This window comes from Phyllobates terribilis, unplaced genomic scaffold, assembly GCF_046119375.1.
Source record: "Phyllobates terribilis strain yellow unplaced genomic scaffold, ASM4611937v1 Scaffold_7032__1_contigs__length_40364, whole genome shotgun sequence".
Classification (NCBI taxonomy): domain Eukaryota; kingdom Metazoa; phylum Chordata; class Amphibia; order Anura; family Dendrobatidae; genus Phyllobates; species Phyllobates terribilis.
Genome location: NW_027369773.1, coordinates 17,400 through 38,509, shown reverse-complemented (window position 1 = coordinate 38,509; position 21,110 = coordinate 17,400). Strand labels below are relative to the sequence as shown.

The following is a 21,110-nucleotide window of genomic DNA, read 5'->3' as shown; positions in this document are numbered from 1 at the left end:
CTTGTAGTGGACCTCCTGGAGCATGTAAGGGCCAACAAGGATGTCGAGGTAGCGAAACGGGAAGGCACCCTTCTTGAATATAATGGCTTCAGTGATAGCAACACGCCCCTCTTCCGACACCCATACGAGATAGATAGAAGGCTTCTCCACATTGACCTTGAGCCCGGACATCTCTTTGAACCGATCAAGGCAGTCTAAGAGGATGTTGACCGAACCTTCATCACCACGACAAAAAAGGACCACGTCATCGCGAAATGAGGTGGGTAAGTCGGAGAGAGAACGACCTTGAGTAAAATCGGAGAGGAGAGAGAACGACCTTGAGTAAAATCGGAGAAAAGATGAGTTAATTTAGGATTTTGATATAAAGGGGTTAAATAGTTAGTTTCTGAAATTAAGGAGATAGTTATTGTTAGAAGAATGGAAAATGAGAAGAATGGAAAACAAGTAGGTAAAAAAAACACCCACTATTCTAACTCTAAATGGGACAAATAACTTATCCCATTCAATTTTTACAACTTAACTAACAAATACTTCTCAATTAACCTCTCCGTTTCTATACTCCACTAACAGATTTTCTAAAAACATGTACCTTCTAATTTAATACAGGATGATCCAAATGGACAAAAATCAATGCCTTTGAACAGTTCTAAGGGGAGGCTCTTGAGTGGGCCGTATGAAATAGTGGGCCTCAGGGTGAAGTGGTGTACGTGGAGTGAGTTAGCGCGTGACTAACAACAACAACATCTCAACACTACATCACCTACAAATCCAATTACGACTTAATCGCGAGCTGCTTTCACTCTGCTGCCAGCTCCACTCCCGATTTTCCTTTCACCTCCTCTCTCTAATCACACCTCCACCACTCTTGTTCATCTTCTCCGGGGCTTGCCCTTTCTTTCGACTTAAACCAGACACCCTTCTGGAACAACCAAGATACTTTCCGACAACAAAGGAGAAAACCCTAGATCTATTCAGAAATGGAATCTGCAAATGTTTGAGTCAAACATCGCTCAGATTGTGAAACTAAATCTCAGGTCAGTCTCTTCTTGTCACTTAATTTATTTCGAACTCCGTCTAGTTCCTTGTCAAGTGGCTTAAACATTTTGTGTATAATGTGATTTTGAGTCTAATTTCTGTTAGTATGCAGATCTTTCTGTGTGAATCCGATTTTGGCAACCTCTCCGTTTGGTAATTTTAGTTTCGAGGTCTTGAATCTATTTTTCTGCCATTCTCGATTTGACCGATTCGAGAAATTGAGTCAAGATGATGTCGAAATCGTATACCAATCTATTAGATCTGGCTTCCGGAAATTTCCCTGTAATGGGGCGGGAGAAGAAGCGTAGCCTTCCTCGGGTGATGACTGTTGCTGGTGTAATATCAGAGCTTGACGATGATCAAGCTAACAGTGTCAATTCTGATGTACCTTCTTCTATAGTTCAGGATCGAATTATAATTGTGGCCAATCAGCTGCCTGTTGAAGCGAAGCGAAGGCCAGACAACAAAGGGTGGACTTTCAGCTGGGATGAGGATTCACTGCTTCTGCAGTTAAAGGATGGTTTACCTGAGGATATGGAGGTTTTATATGTGGGTTCTTTGCGAGCTGATGTGCAGTTAGACGAGCAAGATGACGTCTCCCAGGTTTTACTGGAAAAATTCAAATGTGTTCCGGCGTTTCTGCCACAGGATATTCATAGAAAGTACTATAACGGCTTCTGTAAGCATCATTTATGGCCCCTTTTCCATTACATGCTTCCGATTTCATCCAGTCACTGTGCTTGCTTTGATCGGTCTCTATGGGAGGCTTATGTGGCAGCAAATAAGATATTCTCGCAGAGGGTTATCGAGGTCATAAACCCAGAGGACGATTACGTCTGGATTCATGATTACCATTTAATGGTGTTGCCTTCCTTCCTCAGAAGACGCTTCATTAAGTTGAGAATGGGTTTCTTTCTCCATAGCCCTTTTCCTTCTTCAGAGATATATAGAACTCTACCCGTGAGAGAAGAGATACTGAAAGCTCTGCTAAACGTAGACCTTATCGGTTTCCATACATTCGACTACGCTCGCCATTTTCTGTCTTGTTGTAGTAGAATGATGGGGCTTGAGTACAAATCAAAGAGGGGATACATCGGGCTTGAATATTACGGGAGAAATGTCAGCATAAAAATAATGCCTGTTGGGGTCCACATGGGTCAGATTCAGACTGTATTACAGGTCGGCGATGAAGAAAGGAGGATGCAGGAAGTGGCGCGGCAGTTCGAAGGAAAAACAGTCTTGCTTGGGATTGATGACATGGACATTTTCAAAGGTATTAATCTAAAGCTTCTTGCTATGGAGCAGCTACTGAAACAGCATCCGAAATGGCAAGGGCGAGCAGTGATGGTTCAGATTATAAACCCCGCGAGAGGAAGGGGACAAGATCTGGACGAAATAGAAGCTGAAATCAACGCAAGCTGCAAGAGAATCAACGACACCTACGCGACACCTGGCTACAAACCCATTGTGTTTATCGATAGACAAATCGGGCTGAGTGAACGCGCCATGTATTATAGTATTGCAGAATGCCTTGTTGTCACGGCTGTAAGAGACGGCATGAACCTAACCCCATATGAATACATCGTATGCAGACAAGGGGTCTCGAATTCTAGCTCAGATCCCAAGAAGAGTATGTTGGTGCTATCAGAGTTCATAGGCTGTTCTCCTTCTCTAAGCGGCGCGATTCGCATAAACCCCTGGAATGTAGAGAGCACAGCCGAAGCTCTGAACGAAGCTATTTCAATGGCTGCGCCAGAGAAACAGCTGAGGCATGAAAAACACTACAGATATGTCAGCACGCATGACGTGGCGTTCTGGGCGAAGAGCTTTTTCCAAGATTTGGAGAGGGCGTGTAGGGACCATTTCAGGAGACGGTGTTGGGGAATTGGGTTGGGGTTTGGTTTTAGAGTGTTTGCGCTTGACCCAAACTTCCGGAAGCTTTCGGTAGACGCGATTGTGTCTGCCTTTTCGAGGTCGAGAAGTAGGGCCATACTGTTGGATTATGACGGCACCATTATGCCGCAGAACTCGATTAACAAGAAACCCAGTCAAGCGGTTTTGTCTATAGTTGACACGCTCTGCAGTGACCCTAATAACACGGTTTTTATAGTTAGCGGTCGAGGAAGAGACAGTTTGGGTCAATGGTTTTCTCCTTCCAAGAAAATAGGGATTGCTGCTGAGCATGGATATTTTGTGAGGTAATAATGACAACCCAATTACTCATTCTCAATATAAATATATACTCACCCCGGATAAAAATACTTGTCATTAGACAAAATTTCACGTAAGGTAGAATTTTCTTTCTCTTAATTACCCTATTAAAGTGTCATTGGAAATGTAAAAAACAATGTCTAGATAAATAAAGTAACTTTAACGTAATAATTGCATAGAGGTAAATATGGTAAATTAAGAAAAAAGCTGGTAAAATAACATGTATTTGTATCCAATAAAATTGCCCTAAAATGACATGTATTTGTATCTAGAGGGAGTATATAAATAGGATTGTCAAAATCTGACCCGATCCGAAATTCCGAAAAACCCTTTTGAATCCGCCGAAACCCGAAAAAAGAAGAAGCAAATAATACTTATCCGAGTAAGGTCCGGCCGAAACTGATTAAACCCGAACCCTACATAGGCTGAAAAAAGTAATCCGTAATCAACCTGAAAATCCGATGTAACCCGAAAACCCAACCCAAAATAACCCGAACTTGTCCATAATTAAACCGATAATGTCTGACTAGAACTAAGTCGTTAACACTTTGTTTGTCATTCAATTTAATAAAAGAACCTAAATTTGTACTATTAAGTTAAAAAATTGAACCATGCCCGAATTAACCTGACCTGATCCAAATTGACCCGACCCAAAACTGATCCGAATCGTCCGATGGACATCATTTAATTTGATATCCGACCCAATATAGGCCGAATTGATCCGATTTTGATTTGTCCAACTTGTCCGATTGACACCCCTAAATATGACTATGTATTTTGATGATCAGGTGGCCTGGTGAGGATGAGTGGGAAACGTGTGGGCAGAGTGATGATTTCGGATGGATACAGATAGCTGAGCCTGTAATGCAGCTGTATACAGAATCGACGGATGGTTCATACATTGAGAGGAAGGAGAGTGCATTGGTCTGGCACCACAGGGACGCGGACCCCGGTTTCGCGTCCTGCCAGTCAAAGGAGTTGCTTGACCATTTGGAAAGTGTTCTAACAAATGAGCCTGTTACAGTCAAAAGTGGCCAATACATTGTTGAAGTCAAACCTCAGGTATGTATGCTGCTCCTATCCACTATTACTAACTGCAATAAGTTAATGGCTTTTCTTTTATCAATAAGTTGGTCTAAGTGAAATTAGGATTGCTATTGATGGAAAGGGTTGAATAAAACTGATTTATAGTGTGAGAATATGTCAACTTGGATTGTGATTAACTTTTGTTGCATCAACAGAAATATTCATGGCTTTGCCAGGATTTTTTTTGGAGACTTTTTAAAACAAAATACAAAAATATATTAATGTTCTAAAGGGAAATCAACCGAGACCCCGTTAGTAGCGGTGAGCTAGAGCTGATTGGGGGTTTGAAGAAAAACTTGAGCAATTTTTTAACTATTTGTTACAGTAACATTTTTGCAGGCGCCATTTCCCGAAACCGTTTGAAAATGTTTTCGGTTTTAATACTCCTAGCCACATCTTTGTTAGTATACGTGACCAAACAATCATGAATTTTGTAAATTACTATTTGATAATGCCTTGGGTTTAGAACATAATTTTTTTTATTAACTGGGGGCTTTTACTATATACTCCTATTTCCCATTTATAGAAACAATTTACAACCATTTTATTAATTCCCAATACACTTTCACTCTATTCAATACAAATTCTCTTTTTTCCTTAAATCCCATGTTTTTTGAAGAGCATGAAGATAGTTAAGGGACGGAGGGAGTAATTTGTTAATTATTTGAAAAAAGACTACAAATTTGTTTATTTGAAATTCCACTGGAGGCTATAGCCCCCGCTACTTTGACTGGGGATTGTAGATATAGTTTCAATCATTGAATATGGAAGTTAACTCCTTTGTAGGGGGTGAGCAAGGGATTAGTTGCACAGAAGATCTTCAGTAAAATGAGGCAAGCAGGAAAGCAGGCTGATTTTGTACTATGCGTAGGAGATGACCGGTCAGACGAGGACATGTTTGAGGTGATCCACAGCTCAATAAGCAACGGGATCCTGTCAGGGAGGACATTAGTGTACGCATGCACAGTGGGGCAGAAGCCCAGCAAGGCCAAGTACTACCTCGATGACACCACGGAGGTCATCATCATGCTGGAAGCCATTGCAGAAGCTTCAGACCCTGCGTCATCCGACAGTGACCAAGGAAGTTCATCTTGAAAACTCACTTCACCATACTGTGTATATACCCTGGGATGGAATCTCCAGGCCTCATAAAAAACGCTTTATTCTTCATTGTTTCGCTAGCTGAATATTCTTCTTTCTCATTCAGGCTAAAGCTCGTCTCCTTAACGGCTGCTTTTCATTTTTTATGGACTGCGTGTGTTTGTCACATACCATTTCTTTCTCCAGAATCTAAATGTGCAATATCTCTTCTTTTTATTTGCCCAATGCCTCAACCTTATTTCCTAGGGGTCTGTTTGCCTGACCTAATTATAATGGGATTGCAAAAGTGTTTTTTTAGAACGACTCACCCAATATATGTCTGAATTTGTAAGAAATTGTAAATTATATAAAAGTGTCCAATTTTCGTAGTTTTATTACCAAAAATAATGCATAGATAATTTCCACACCCATTCTCTCTTATAGAAATTTGGTGGTTCTAAATAAAGAAAGTGCGTCACATTCAAGGTTTTTTTTGGAAGAGATAATGAAATTGGAGGATTAGGGTTATAAGAAATTGGGAACGCATTTTTTAATGAAAGCTTATTTAATAGAAAGGGGTTGTTAGTTACACATAACTTATCATGATAAGCTATAATTGTTATGTTATTATTGTTTCACTTATGCACTTAAGTGAAAACAATTTACTAAGGTAAATAGTAGTATTAGATGAATAATTCACCTTTGTATTTAATAGCCTACAATTAGTGAGTGATCTCCTCCTCCTATAAATAGAGGTCATTTGTGTACAATTTGAATACAATTATAAAAACACTCTCTTCCTAAATCACTCTAAATCTCCATTTTCAAGCAAGTTATTCTCTTTAATTATCGTTAAAATAAGGCGATCTAAGTTAATTCACAACACGTTATCAGCACGAGTCTCTAATTACCGCTTGAGCTTCTTGGAAAAGGATCAAGGTACAAAACTCTACTCTTACATTATCATAAACTCATAATCATACAAAGTTTATTACAAATCGTTTTTGAGGAGTATGCTCTGTAGTTGCCCGAACTCGGGATCTTCTACATCAGAAACTCGATTTGTCTTCTTAGATCTAAAATGATTTTTACCAAAATTGGTAACATATGGTTAGATCTAAAACAAAATACAAACAAGATACTAGATTTACTTACCTCTTTTGGCTTATAGTTTCAAGCTCTCTTCAAGTACTTTTCTTGATTTCAATATGGAGCTTTCCAAATCATAATGATGATAATAAAAACGGTAATCATGATAAGAACAAGGCAAACGAAAAGCTCGGTTAAAAACCGATCGTTACTAGCTCTTAAACGACGATGAAGCTCGTTGGAATCCATGGAAATATTTGAGAAAAATGGAAGAAGAGGTTGATAATGGAGGTGAGGAAGAAGAAGATAAGGATGGATTAAAGAAAGGGATGAATGGCCGTAAATATAAGGGGATAAAGGTGAATAATCGGTATTAAAGGTTACCGGTAATTTTTACATCGAGTTGATACCTCACTTGCATAATTGTCATCTTTTATATATTTGGCATATACTTAACACAAGGACAAGTTTTGGAAACAAAATACTTCATACATTGTACATTCATGCTTACAACGGTGTAGATCTTAATAATCCACTTATCTTACATGCCGACTAAAGAGTAAAGATGGATAATAACATAAGAACATTACTACTTTGGACTAACGTCCTCGGACCATCTTGCTTCACTCCCACTTACATACAATAATTACCTATAATATGGACTTAAAACTGAGTCCGGAGACGGAGGTGGTGCCGGAGGAGTGACTGGCGAAACATGAGGATAGGAAAAATAAGGATGAAAATAATGCGGATGAGTGGTGTAAATGGTGAAAAAGACCGGATAAGGATCGTAATGGATAAGTATAACTGGGTATACTAAAAACGAAGAAGACATGGTTATCTTCCTGCTCTCTTCCCTTCTTCTTTACATACTTGAGCTCATATATGCTTTATATATTCATTATTTCTGATAAATTACCCTAAAACGTCCAAACTCTTAACTATTGTATCTCACCGGGTAATTATGCATGTTTTTCAAAAGCCTAGTTATAGGATAACTATTGTGGCTATTATTTTACATATCAATGGAAATAAATAGTGACTAGATCACGTGCATAATAATTAAGGACATACATTTACGTGCTTTTCTTTGCCATAATGTATTTATAACTTTTGCAGTAAAATAAAATGGCAAACTTAGCAAAAAGAGAATTTGACATCCTTGAGTTGTCGGGCGAAAAATTCTTTGAATGGAGGGTGGACGTCACTACTCACCTCTTGGCAAAAGGTCTAGAGAAGACCATTGAAAAGGCTCAGGCGATTGCATTCCTTCGCCACCATATACACGAGTGCCTCAAAACGGAATATATGTTCGTTAATGACCCACAAGAATTGTGGGAAAAATTAAATGAATGTTTTGGGCATCAAAACCGAATCCTCCTGCCAGACGCACAACATGAATGGAGCAATTTACGGGTTCAAGATTATAAATCAATAACTGAGTATAATAGTGCTTTGCTCAGAATTACATCCCAACTCATAAGTTGTGGTGAAGTAATTACTGAGAAGAAAAAGTTGGAAAAGACATTTTCCACAATGCATGCCAATGATGTTACATTACAACAACAATATAGGCAAATGGGTTTTGAAAAATTCTCAGAATTGATAACAATCTTTTTGATTGCTGAAAAGAACAATAACCTCCTGATGAAAAACCACAATATGAGGCCATCTGGCTCAAAAGCGTTTCCTGAAGCAAACACCGTGGACAAAGGGTTCCTTGGAGGAAACTCAAGAGAGTATAAGTCACGGTGAAACCATGGCCGTGGCCGTGGAAAATTTCATAGTCAAGGAGGTCGTGGTGGCTATGGAAGAGGACGTGCCCAAGGATTCCAAAAGGGTTACGGTAATCACCATGGCTATAAAGGCAACAAAGGGGATGAAAGGCCAAAGGCCCAGACGAGTCAAACAAAACCCTCTGAGAAAACCAAGTCAATTTGTTATAGATGCGGGATGACAGGTCATTGGTCAAGAGTGTGCCGTACAACTAAACATTTAGTGAAGCTGTACCAAGATGGGGAAAATAAAGAAAAGGCCACCGAGACCAACTATATTGAGAATGAGGGTGTCGGCAACTTTGACATGCCGAATATGGATACCCCTATGTTCCTCAACCAAGGAGGAGATACCAGTCCATCCCCTATCTTTAGTAATGATGACTTCATCTATGAACGCTTGAACTAGCCCCATGTCACTTATCATGACATTGTCTAATACCGTTTTTCCCTTTATCGCCTAGTTAAATCATGTAAAATATGATTGAATTTGTGTGATGTCTTTCTTAAAGCACTTGAACCATGTCTCTCAAGGATGTTGTATAATAGACCTATCTTTGTATGAATGAAGTTTTTTTATATTCTTACTTCTCATGTTATTTCCTTTATATAGTGAACATGGAACTACCTAAAATGGAACTCGATGGGAGGGAGAAGTGTCTCTTGGATAGTGCAACAACACACACTATATTAAGAAACAAAAATTATTTTACACACCTAAAGGCCTATGAAGGCAACGTGACCACAATTTCAGGTGTGTCTAAACTCATCGAAGGCTCCGGAAGAGCAATTGTTCTACTTCCACATGGAAAAAAATTAGTGATAAATGATGCACTATACTCAAGTAAATCCCACAAAAATTTGTTGAGTTTCAAAGATGTGCGTCAGAATGAGTTTCATATGAAAAACCATGAATGAGAACGGGAAAGAATATTTGTGCATCATAAGGCATGAATTTGGCCATAAAAGAATCCTTGAAAGGATGCTTAGTCAAACCCCCGGATTATACTATACGCATATTAATCCACTTGAGGTCAATGCAGTTATAAGCAAGGAATCAAATGATAAAGTTTTATTTACATTATGGCATGAACGCCTGGGTCACCCAGGATCAGTGATGATGCACAAAATTATAAAGAATTCATTTGGACATTCATTGAAGAACATCAAACTTCTATCCTCCAATAAATTTAATTGCACTGCATGCTCACTTGGAAAATTTATTATAAGGCCTTCCAAAGGTAAAATTGCAAGTGAAATGTCCACATTCTTGGAAAAAATTCAAGGGGATATATGCGGACCAATTGCTCCGCCATGTGGACCGTTTCGATATTTTATGGTGCTAATTGACGCATCTACACGATGGTCACATGTAAGCCTATTATCTACTCGAAATGCCGCGTTTGCTAAACTCCTTGCTCAAATAATCTGATTGAGAGCACAATTTTCGGATTACACAATTAAGAAAATCCGACTTGACAATGCAGGAGAATTCACCCCTCAAATCTTCAATGATTATTGTATGTCAATTGGTATTGACGTGGAACATCCTGTAGCTCATGTTCACACGCAAAATGGTCTCGCTGAATCATTGATAAAGAGGTTACAATGGATCGCTAGACCATTTTTGATGAAATCCAAACTACCTTCATCAGCATGGGGACATGCTATATTGCATGCTGCAACCTTGATTCGATTAAGGCCAAGCGCAACTCATGAGCAATCTCCATTGCAACTGGTATATGGAAATGAGCTGAACATCTCACATCTTAAGGTATTTGGATGTGCAGTATATGTTCCTATTGCTCCACCACAACGTACCAAAATGGGACCACAAAGAAGATTAGGCATATATGTTGGTTTTGAATGCCCATCGATCATAAAATATCTTGAACCTACAACAGGTGATTTATTCACAGCAAGATATGCTGATTGCCACCTTGATGAAAATACCTTCCCAAATTTAGGGGGAGAAAAGAAAAATGTGAATCCAAATATAAAGGATGTCACATAGAATGCAATAGCATTATCCCACCTTGACCCAAGAACAAAGGTGTGTGAACAAGAAGTACAGAAAATCATTCATTTACAAAGTGTTGCAAATCAGTTACCTGATGCATTTGTGGATACCAAGAAAGTAGTAAAGTCATATATGCCAGCAGCGAATGCTCCTGCAAGGATTGAAATACCCATTGGACAGCCTGAAGGGTCCATCACAAATGAGTCCAAAACGCGTCGAAAGCGTGGAAGACCATTAGGGTCAAAGAACTTGAAACCAAGAAAGTCAAAGAACCTAAAGGGTATAGAAGAAGACGCTACATTGGCTCTTGAAAAATCCGGTGAAGAAAAGGAGATTGAAAATGAAAAAATCTCACAAGAAAATGACATCTTAGATAATGATCGAAATGTCGATAATTCTGAAATTTCCATTAATTATGTATACACAGGTGTACAATGGAACATAAAAGATGACATCCTTGATGATAAACTTGCTTACTCAGTAGCTATAGATGTTGTGTCTGAAGATGACAACATTGAACCAAGATCAGTTGATGAATGTCGTCAAAGAAAAGACTGGTCCAAATGGAAAGAGGCAATACAAGCAGAATTAAAATCGCTTGAAAAACGAGAGGTTTTTGGACCCGTAGTCCATACACCAAAGGGTATAAAACCTGTGGGTTATAAATGGGTTTTCGTAAGAAAACGAACTGAGAAAAATGAAGTTGTCAGATACAAGGCAAGACTTGTAGCCCAAGGCTTCTCTCAAATCCCTGGAATTGATTATGATGAAACATACTCTCCCGTAGTTGATGCAACTACGTTGAGGTTTCTCATTGGCATGACTGTGTTTGAGAACTTACATATGCGTCTTATGGATGTTGTGACTGCATACTTATATGGATCACTCGACACAAACATTTATATGAGAGTCCCAGAAGGAATAAAACTCCCGGAGTCCAACAACTCTCAACCTCGAGGATTATTCTCTATAAAGCTAAAGAAGTCGTTGTATGGATTAAAACAATCTGGACGGATGTGGTACAATCGCCTCAGTGAATATCTCATGAAAGAAGGGTATAAGAACAATGCTACATGCCCATGTGTTTTCGTCAAGAAATCCATAAACGGATTTTCCATCATAGCAGTTTATGTTGATGATTTGAACATCGTTGGAACCTCTCATGAACTCAAAGAGACTGCAAAATATTTGACGAAAGAATTCGAGATGAAAGATCTCGGAAAAACCAAGCTTTGTCTTGGATTACAGATTGAGCACTTAGACAGTGGAATTTTTGTTCACCAGTCTAATTATACTGAGAAAATCTTGAGAATGTTTGATATGAATAAGGCACATCCCTTGAACTCTCCCATGGAGATTCGATCCCTTAATGTTGATAAGGATCAGGTTCGCCCTCGAGAAGAGGACGAAGAAGTTCTTGGCCCTGAAGTACCATATCTAAGTGCAATCGGGGCTCTGATGTATTTAACTAACAATACAAGACCAAATATTGCTTTTGCCGTAAACCTCTTGTCCAGGTTTAGCTCATCTCCTACAAGGAGACATTGGAATGGGATCAAACACATATTTCGCTACCTTCGGGGCACACAAGATCTAGGTTTATTCTACCACAGCCAAAAGGGTGCCAATTTGGTCGGATACGCAGATGCAGGATACTTGTCTGATCCACATAAAGCCAAGTCACCAAATGGCTATGTATTCACATACGGAGGCACAACCATATCAATGGAGATCAAATAAGCAGACGGTGACTGCAACATCATCAAATCAAGCAGAGTTGATTGCCTTGTACGAGGCAGGAAGGGAATGTGTGGCATTATGAGCAATGATCACATTCATCCAGAAAGAATGTGGAATAACGCATGTCACCAGCGGGCCAATAGTTCTATATGAAGACAACTCCGCATGCGTTGCTCAGATGCAGAAAGGCTATATCAAAGGGGACCGTACAAAACACATTTTACCCAAATTCTTCTCTACGCATGAGTTGGATGAAGCCGGAGAAATTAACATTCAACAGATCCGATCAAATGATAATTTGGCTTGATATGTTCACAAAGTCATTAAGTCCCAAGAAGTTTGCAGAATTAGTATCCAGAATTGGAATGTGTAAACTTAGAGATGCTCGTTGATCTCAGGCGGAGCATCGTATGCACTGCACTCTTTTTCCCTTCGATCAAGCTTTTATCCCACATGGTTTTTACTTGACAAGGTTTTTAATGAGGCAGCGTACATTATATCCCGCAACGATTCCAAGGTGATTATTCAAGGGGGAGTGTTATGTTATTATTTGTTTCACTTATCCACTTAAGTGAAAACAATTTACTAAGGTAAATAGTAGTATTAGGTGAATAATTCACCTTTGTATTTAGTAGCCTACAATTAGTGGGTGATCTCCTCCTCCTATAAATAGAGGTCATTTATGTACAATTTGAATACAATTATAAAAACACTCTCTTCCTAAATCACTCCAAATCTCCATTTTCAAGCAAGTTATTCTCTTTAATTATTGTTAAAATAAGGCGATCTAAGTTAATTCACAACAACAATATAGTTATTTGAAATAAGCTATTTTAAAACTTTGGATGTCGTGACAAAAAGTAAAGGAAAATTCTAGAATAATGTCATTATAATGGTTGCTAACAGAACACCATTTTCTTTCAAAACCTACTCATGAACAATAATATCATTATAACTAAATGTGTCAAACAAACCCAAATCCTCTGTATTGAAAATTGAGATATGAATAGGATTGATTTTTCCAACTTCTCTCTAGATTAATAGACATACGATATTGTCATTATTATGACCTGGAGACTGTCATGGAAATGAAGTCCTTGAATCAAGTACCAAGCCAAAATTTTGATCGAGTTATCTTTACCAATGATCCACATGAGGGTTTTTTCAGTGACCACTCGTTATATATCTGAATTTAGAAGGAACCACTCATTATATAAAAAATTATTTTAAACTAATGAAAGTCTTCTATGCTACCATTTGGTAATAAAACTAAGTAAACCGGGTGTTTTTAAATGATTTCAAATATAACGAGTAGTTCCTTGTAAATTCGACATATAATGAGTGACTCCCTAAAAAAACATAATCATAATGACATTTTTTGAGAAATGGGGATATCATTGGTTGCAGATAGATAGCCAAAAGTCAACACAACAACCCATTGGATCACCCAAACCCGACTGGTAAGGACCCGACCCAAAAATATACTTAACCCGATCGATTGTGTTTTTGCCTTGTCAATAATACTACTGGATACTGGTACAACACTTTACTAAATTCTTTTCATCCATATTTCATCAATTGTGTTCTTGATTTGTTAGTTGATAGAAATCGCATCAAAATGCCTTTCTTGTTACATGAGGTTGGTTACAATTGATAATACATAAGTGATATAATATAAGGATAGCATTGAAATCTAGACTAATAGGTAAAGGAGATACGAGCACGAAAACCAAACTTTTAGAAACTAATATGTTAAGTGAATCATTCCACCAAACATACATATATACATTCACACGAATTTGTCCGTTCTATGCATTTCACTTCTGTTTGTCTCTGCATCATAATACCCTTGATTTCTTCCTTGCTTGTTACCAAAGCTACATACTTTTACTACTATCATGTCTCTTTTTTTGCAGGATCGATCATGTGCTTACAACTTTCTTATATAAGTGCCTAAGAAATTGTTACATAATAGTAGTAAAAGCTTACATCATTGTGTGGGTCTATCGGGTGACCCACACTCGTCATACTCACACAAAGAAGACTAACGATATACATGTTTATGAATTGTCTATAGACAGAGATTTAGCATTGTTCTATTGGTATTTTAAGCTATATTGATACACCTTTGAAACATTCGCATATTATGCATTTGTTGCGATTATTGGAGTATTTCATGAGCTATACAAGATTGGAAACGAAGACAAGGAGATACAGAGACAAATCAAGAGAATAAGCTGAACGAGCCGTAGGATTGAATGATCGCACCGCCTGTCACAGATGGTGCTGACCGATGCTGTCTAGAAGTCGAATCAAGGTCAGTGCCTGCCGGTTATCCACAAGTGCCCGCCTACCGCATCAGATCCAATTAAGAGATATTTTGATTTTATTAGTTATTTCAGAATTTAATTTGTTTAAGACTTTTAATTTTATTATTATTTTCGTTTCCTAAGTAAGTGTAATGAATTATATTAGGTTTTTAGGTTATGTTTAACCTATCATTGACATTATATTCTACGATCTCTATCTCCACCTAGCCTTTTTTTCCATTCTTAATGAAGAACTAAGTTTTCCTATTGCTTAACAAGTTAGTCGAAATTTGGGTTTGATAATGTTGTGAGTTTTTCTATCCTTTATCTATTGTAATTGGTTGTTTTCTTGTCTCGTGTGTTTAACATCTCCATCCTAGCCGCTGACCCATCATAGTCCGGACCTAGCACCGAAGGCATCAGGGATGCAACCCATGCAGTCAAACTCGTCTCCTCCTTGGACTCTAATACACAAAGGTTGTTTCCAGGGACAATTGAACCCTTGACCTTTAGCATATCCTCCTTAATTGTAGAGATATACCACCAATCGAACTATAGATTAATTGGTGATATTATCTCTTGACAACTTCACTTTTGTCCAGCCATATTGGATTAGGCAAACAAAAGCAATGTAGATGAATAGTTTGCAAGACTGTTAATCTCGCCAATTAATAATCCTAACTAACCTCTAAATCCTAACAAAGCAGGAATACAGTGCAAGTAAGGGTCGACCCCATATGAGGCTATAAACGTTGTAATAAGTTTCTACCAAGCAAATCAATAGATAAAAAGGAGATTTTTATGATTTCTATCTAAGAAAACCATATTTTTTTTTATCAATATATATGGGAAGAAGTCTTAGTAAAGCTACGTATCAGTATTCAATCATAATGTTGATCATAGAAATTCTAGGATTAAACTTATATGCAGATTGTTCTTATTCTTATACGAAATTAACTGTCATCTCAAACAGAGTCTACTAATCTTGTCCTAATTAGTAACCACAATGAACGCCTATGGTTCAACTAAAGGAGGCATTAATGAAAAGAGCATCAGGATACAGAAATAGCAAAGCGACTTTCGTATAATACAATTCACTACAAATAAATTCTAGTTCAAACAGAATCTAAAACTATATGCTTTCTTTAAAGGAATAGAATGTGACAAACAAAATAAACTATCCTAGCAGTATGAAACATCCAATTCAATTCTAGGTGATCAATCTAGAATCCAACTAATAGTCATTCAATAATTCAACACAAAAGAAAAACATACAATTTCTGCATAAGAATAATCTAGAAAATCTCACAACATAAAACCAATTGAATACATTTACTAACTTTACTAAGAGATTAGAGTTTAGTTACCATACAAAAAAACCCCCAGAAAAGTCTTGTATAAAATTTGAAGAACTCCAACACAAAGTCACAAACTCTCAAATATTGAATGTAGAAAAGTACAATGATCGATATCTAACAGATCTCTATAGATTATTATAAGAGGCCACTTAAATAGCCTTTTACATAACCTTGGTTTTTATCTTCTTAGGATAATAATAAAATAACAGAAAAACAAATCTGAACTAACAACTACTTAACAAACTAATTATAAAAAGATAGAAAATAACAGAAACCCCGTCTGGAAAATAAGATGATCGACGGGCGCAGATGTGTCTTCGGCGTCTGCTGTCGGTTGCATCCTAGAAATTCCAGTAACTCTATCAATGTGCCGGAAAAGCGTATAGGCGGGTGTCACTAACAGATCAGCTAATAGTCCTTCAGCTTCGTCTTGATCTTCACGTGTCTCCTCCTCTTCCCTTCATAAACCTCCAATAAGTAGCATAAATAAGGTATATATGGTCATAAAGTAATACAAACAAAATAAACTATACTACGGCTCTATACAATAGTAAATATATACTAACTATATACTCTTATACCCGTCATAGACGTGTACATCAAACTCCACCACAGTTGAAATCCACTTGTCTCAAGTGGAATCAGGCTACCACTCAGTTCACAATAATGCTCATGTAGAAGTCCAAGTACAAAGTCGCTCACATAGGATAATAAATCAATACATTCACTCCCATAATTCTCATGTAGTAACCGTAGTCAATATGCTAAAAATCATCCTAAAATCTCCTCTAGAGAATAAAAATAAAACCTATACTCCATCTCTAAAGAACTCCACACCAAACTCCGTGTAATGTCCTACTCCTCTATATAATGTCCAACCACAACAGAAATAAACTCCATGTAATGTCCTACTCCTCTATATAATGCACCCAACACCATGAAAAGACATCTAATTCTAGAGTCTACTCCATACCATCATCAAGCGTGCACCAAGCATCTCCATAAACATAAGTAGTCAAAAACCTCATAGGTATAACATGCATGAGAGGTAAAAATAAATAAAAATTAATCTACACCTTATATCTCCAAGCGAAATCCTATCCGAAAAGCATCCTATACTCCAAACACTTATATCTCCAATGCCAAAAAGTTGAGAAAAAGAAAGAACATCCTAAAACACTCCAATTCTTGCTTAAGCACCCTCTTGGATTTTCACTTAACACTCTCAACGAAAATGATCTCACCCACCTCACATCTCTCATGAATCTCATTTTACCAGGTCTCATGTCAGTCAGATTACATGCTTATTGCTCGAGCGCCCCGAAAGGTTTTCACTCATCCAATAATTTTATTTTGTCTCTTGTCATTTATGCCTCTTTTAATTTATTTATTTTTAATTTTCAGATTATAGAGAAATATAATAGCAAATATAAACTACTCCCCACACTTAAAGTAAGCATTGCTCTGAATGTGAATATCAGACAAATCTTAAAAACAAGTGAGAAATAGAGAATACCACTACTACTGAGGTCGTGGTGGTGTATATCCCAACCCAAGTACCGGGACCTAGAAAAAGCATTCAAGTTCTGCATCTGCTGCATCATAATCCCCATCTGCTCTTCGTGGTGAGCCCAACGAGTGTCCTAGAGTGTAGTGTACTCGATGAAGCATTGATCCAAGCTCTCTACTTGCTCATAAGCCTGCCTCGCATAATCCACGTTCACATCAACATGCATGTGCTCAACCACATGAGGCACATAAATCCCAACATCCATGTGTAGGTCGTAATCCTGATAACGGTCACCCGAAAATTGCAGAGGGTCTAACATAGATAGCTCGATACTGCACATTCCGGGCACCTAAGACGTTACAATGCACATCGCGGGCCCTGGTGTCTCCCCCTGCCACATACTCACTGGTACTATGTAACATATGAAATATCTCATTCGACCAGAATCGAACATGAAATGGCGAGAGACGAGCTCCTCATCAAAGCATTCGAGCCCAAGAGCATCACTAATCAGAGTAATCACCCCCCCAAGACAGATCTTCCCACATAAGTCCCCTTGAAACTTTTAACAGGTGTGCACAAAGATGGACACCTAATCAAGCACATCGGAACTGTTCCATGTCATCATCCACACACGCCCTCAGATCAGCCATTAACATTTGTTTTGACCTCCGTTTGCCCATAGAAAGCCATCTGTATCACCTTGTGGGTGAGGCGAAGGCATGGGTACAAACATTGGTACTTGTAGTTCGTAACTGAGATGTTGTAGGTCGCACCCGTGGTGGTAGAACCAGAAATTTAATGGCTCATTCTTGGCCATCTAGTTGTAATTAATTGGCGCATATGTCAACTCCAAAGATATCATCCAAGTCTCGTACCCTCACCTGGTGGGATGCACCACCCAACGGAAGAGCATCTTCTTCATTTCCTTGTCCCATTTGGAGAGTCTTAAGAAGTTGAACTTCAAAAAGTCGAGGCAGAATAGCCAGAAAAATCACCCAACCCGCAATGCTTCAACATCTCCCTCAAGCTTACGTCAATGCGCAACTCCCTTGTGAAGTTGTCATCATAGAATATTGTGCTCATTAGATCTTGGAAGGCCACATTTTCCCAGATTTGTGCTAGATTAATCACGTTCTTGGCCCTCTTCGATTGGTGGACCACTACTCGGACCGGCTCCGGCACTCGAAGGACGACAAAAATTACTCATAATTAAAGAACATGTGAAAGAGCTGAGAAGGAAATTACCGAATTTCTGAATAACTAACCGACGACGAGTGCAGAAGCATCGACGGTTTCCAATTTTTCAGGTTGGCTGTGACGATGGGTGTTTGAGCCTATAGGCGGCCGCCGTAGCTCATGAAGTCGAAATTTCAAATGACGGCGAGGGCTTCAAACATGATGCGATCACTGGACGGAACAACAATTTGAGAGTAGAGGTCACCGGATCTGAGACGTGGTTGCCGAGATCTAAGAAGAACAACTCAAAACCTTGAAAACGGTTTGGAAATTATTGAACACTTCAAATGCTCGCCACACCTTCAAATGGGGCAAATGACCTTTCAAACTCTAGACTTGGAAGTGCGAACCCAATGGTGGTGGTGGGACAGACAACTTTTGGTTGAAACGGCCAGAAAAGCTCTTGGAAGCAACAAACAATGGGCGTCGTGTGAGAGGGGGCCACCGAAAAACTACTCGGGTGAAATTTTGGGTTTTAGCTCTGAGTTTTTGGGAAAGGGTATGTTAAAATGGCTGGGTTTTTGTGTTTTATAGGTTGAATGGGTTGAGGGTGAGGGTATATTTGGTTTAAATTGGAAAGGAAGGAGGGGTTTTGTGGGTTTGGGTTAAGGAAGAATTGTGGAGGAAGAAGAAGATGGAATAAGGGTGGGTAATTATGGAATTTTGGGTATATTGCTTTGAAAATCAGATTCCTGAGAAAGACGCTCCAACTCTCGTTCAAATCTTTATTTTCACACAACTCTCGTATTTTCTGTTCGATCTCCTCAAATGACTCACCACTAAAAACGTTCCCTCACTCAACTTTCTTTTTCACACTCTATAGATTGTTCTCTCGAATTTTACCTTATCCTTCTATTTTTTGATTTTTTTCTTTCTTCTCTATTCTTATACGGCTCTATTTTTTGCTCCCTTTGTCTTTTTCAACACTCCAAATTATTTTCCTCACAAAAACCTTGCTTTAACTCAGTTTTGAAATATATAGTTCAAAAGACAAAACGATTTTTCGTTGTAGCTCAAAATGTGCGGAAAATTTTGACTTGATACTGACTCGATCTATTCTAAGAATTAAATCTAAACGAATAGAAGAAAACTACCTCGCTCGTGTTGCCTCCAGAGAAATGCCTTATTTAGAGTTGTGGCTTGACTCTGTATCCTCAACTCACATATGGCTTTCCGAATCCTTTGGGAGCTTTCTCTCGCCAAAACCGGAAGCAGATAAAATAAAAAGAATTTGTGAGTACGCCCTTGTGGCATTTGATCTTAGGCTTTTTAGCCTTTTCACCGGTCTCTGATAGAGAGATTCCCATACGATGTAACTAACGGTTATTAGTATAGATTTATTGGTATTTAGGAGCTTGGCGATCACATTTCTGGAGTCCGACATGAAGAGCATACTATATAGATTTACGGGAGACTAGAGAGAATTTACGGTACGACTATGGAGCTGGAGCAATGAAGTACCAAGAGGAGATGTACGTGATTGAAGACCCGGGAACGCTGGACAAGGCGTCCCCGAAGCAAGGAACTGAAGAAAGAGTTTCTGCAGAAGAGAAACCGCGACCGCGGCCAATGCGTACAGAGAAGATCTGCAGAAGAGAAACCGCGACTTCGTACATCAATACCGCGGCCGCGGCCATCAGCGTACAAAGTATCTGCAGAAGACTCAACCGCGACAGCGGGTGGAGCAAGCGCGGCCGCGGGTCATAGGCGATCTTATTGGGTCGAGTTCGGGAAATTTGACCGAGAATCTTATTGTTACAACTAATTTATAAACTTTATTTCTTTTATATCTTAATTTTCCAAGACATATATATAGTTTATGTTTTATTGGGAAGAGTTTCTCTCCCACTTTTTCCCCTCTTGCCTCCATCTTAGGTTTGTTCATTGTTCTTAGAGATCATGATAAACTAAGTCTTCCATTGTTCACTTTGAGGATTGAAGCCTTGGATATTATTGCATTGTGAGTTTCTAAATACTTATGTTCTATTTCAATTAAGGATTGTTTCATTATCTCTTGTGCTTGATTATATATTGATTGATATTGATTTCATCTAGGTGGCCAACTAGGTTGATTGATATTGTTCATATTGCTAGGTTAGATAATTCTATTTGAAAAGTCTTCACCTTTGGTAGAGAATTCTATTTACATGAACTATTTGTGATTGTTTATAGGATAGAGATATTGAATTCATGTCGAGTATCGGCGATTTGCCAATGGTATTGCATGAACCTACTTATCTTTGATCTTAATACTGTTCTACAATTGAATCTTGGGATTTCCTTGGTTATAGTGAGAATAAGGGTTTCTAGGACTATTTGGACTAGTTGCTATCTTAGAACAAAGAGTAGGACAACCAATTGAATGTTTATGAGCATAAGTTATTAGGATTCAATGATCAATGTGTTTATCCAATGTGTTGATTTTTGATAAGTGAGCGTTTCCATCATTATTCATACAACCCAACGTTAGAAGGTTGATTGAAACCAAGCACAAGCAACAACAAGACCAAAGGCTTCAATGGCCTAGAACCGAGTTGTAATGCTGCACAAAACCACAATCATACAACCCTACACAACCTTCACATGGAGGAGGCACAAGGAGGAGCTCTATGAGTTTGCAAACACCAAGACTGCCAAGCTTGACATAGACAAATCATC

The 21,110-nt window shown here is 38.5% G+C and overlaps 1 protein-coding gene across 1 annotated transcript; it reads left to right on the top strand.

Moving 5' to 3' along the window:
- Window positions 1-1,263: 1,263 nt before the first annotated feature.
- Window positions 1,264-5,427, top strand: LOC141251449 (uncharacterized). The gene is made up of 3 exons (XM_073670321.1): window positions 1,264-3,233; window positions 4,035-4,308; window positions 5,119-5,427. The coding sequence occupies exons 1-3, from the start codon at window positions 1,264-1,266 to the stop codon at window positions 5,425-5,427; spliced, it is 2,553 nt and encodes an 850-aa protein (XP_073526422.1).
- Window positions 5,428-21,110: the final 15,683 nt, after the last annotated feature.

Bases quoted from the DNA above. Each gene is read 5' to 3' on its own strand.
- LOC141251449 (XM_073670321.1), top strand. From the start codon at position 1,264: ATGATGTCGAAATCGTATACCAATCTATTAGATCTGGCTTCCGGAAAT. The intron at 3,234-4,034 runs GTAATAATGACA...TTTGATGATCAG, and splicing joins GAGCATGGATATTTTGTGAG to GTGGCCTGGTGAGGATGAGT. The intron at 4,309-5,118 runs GTATGTATGCTG...ACTCCTTTGTAG, and splicing joins TTGTTGAAGTCAAACCTCAG to GGGGTGAGCAAGGGATTAGT.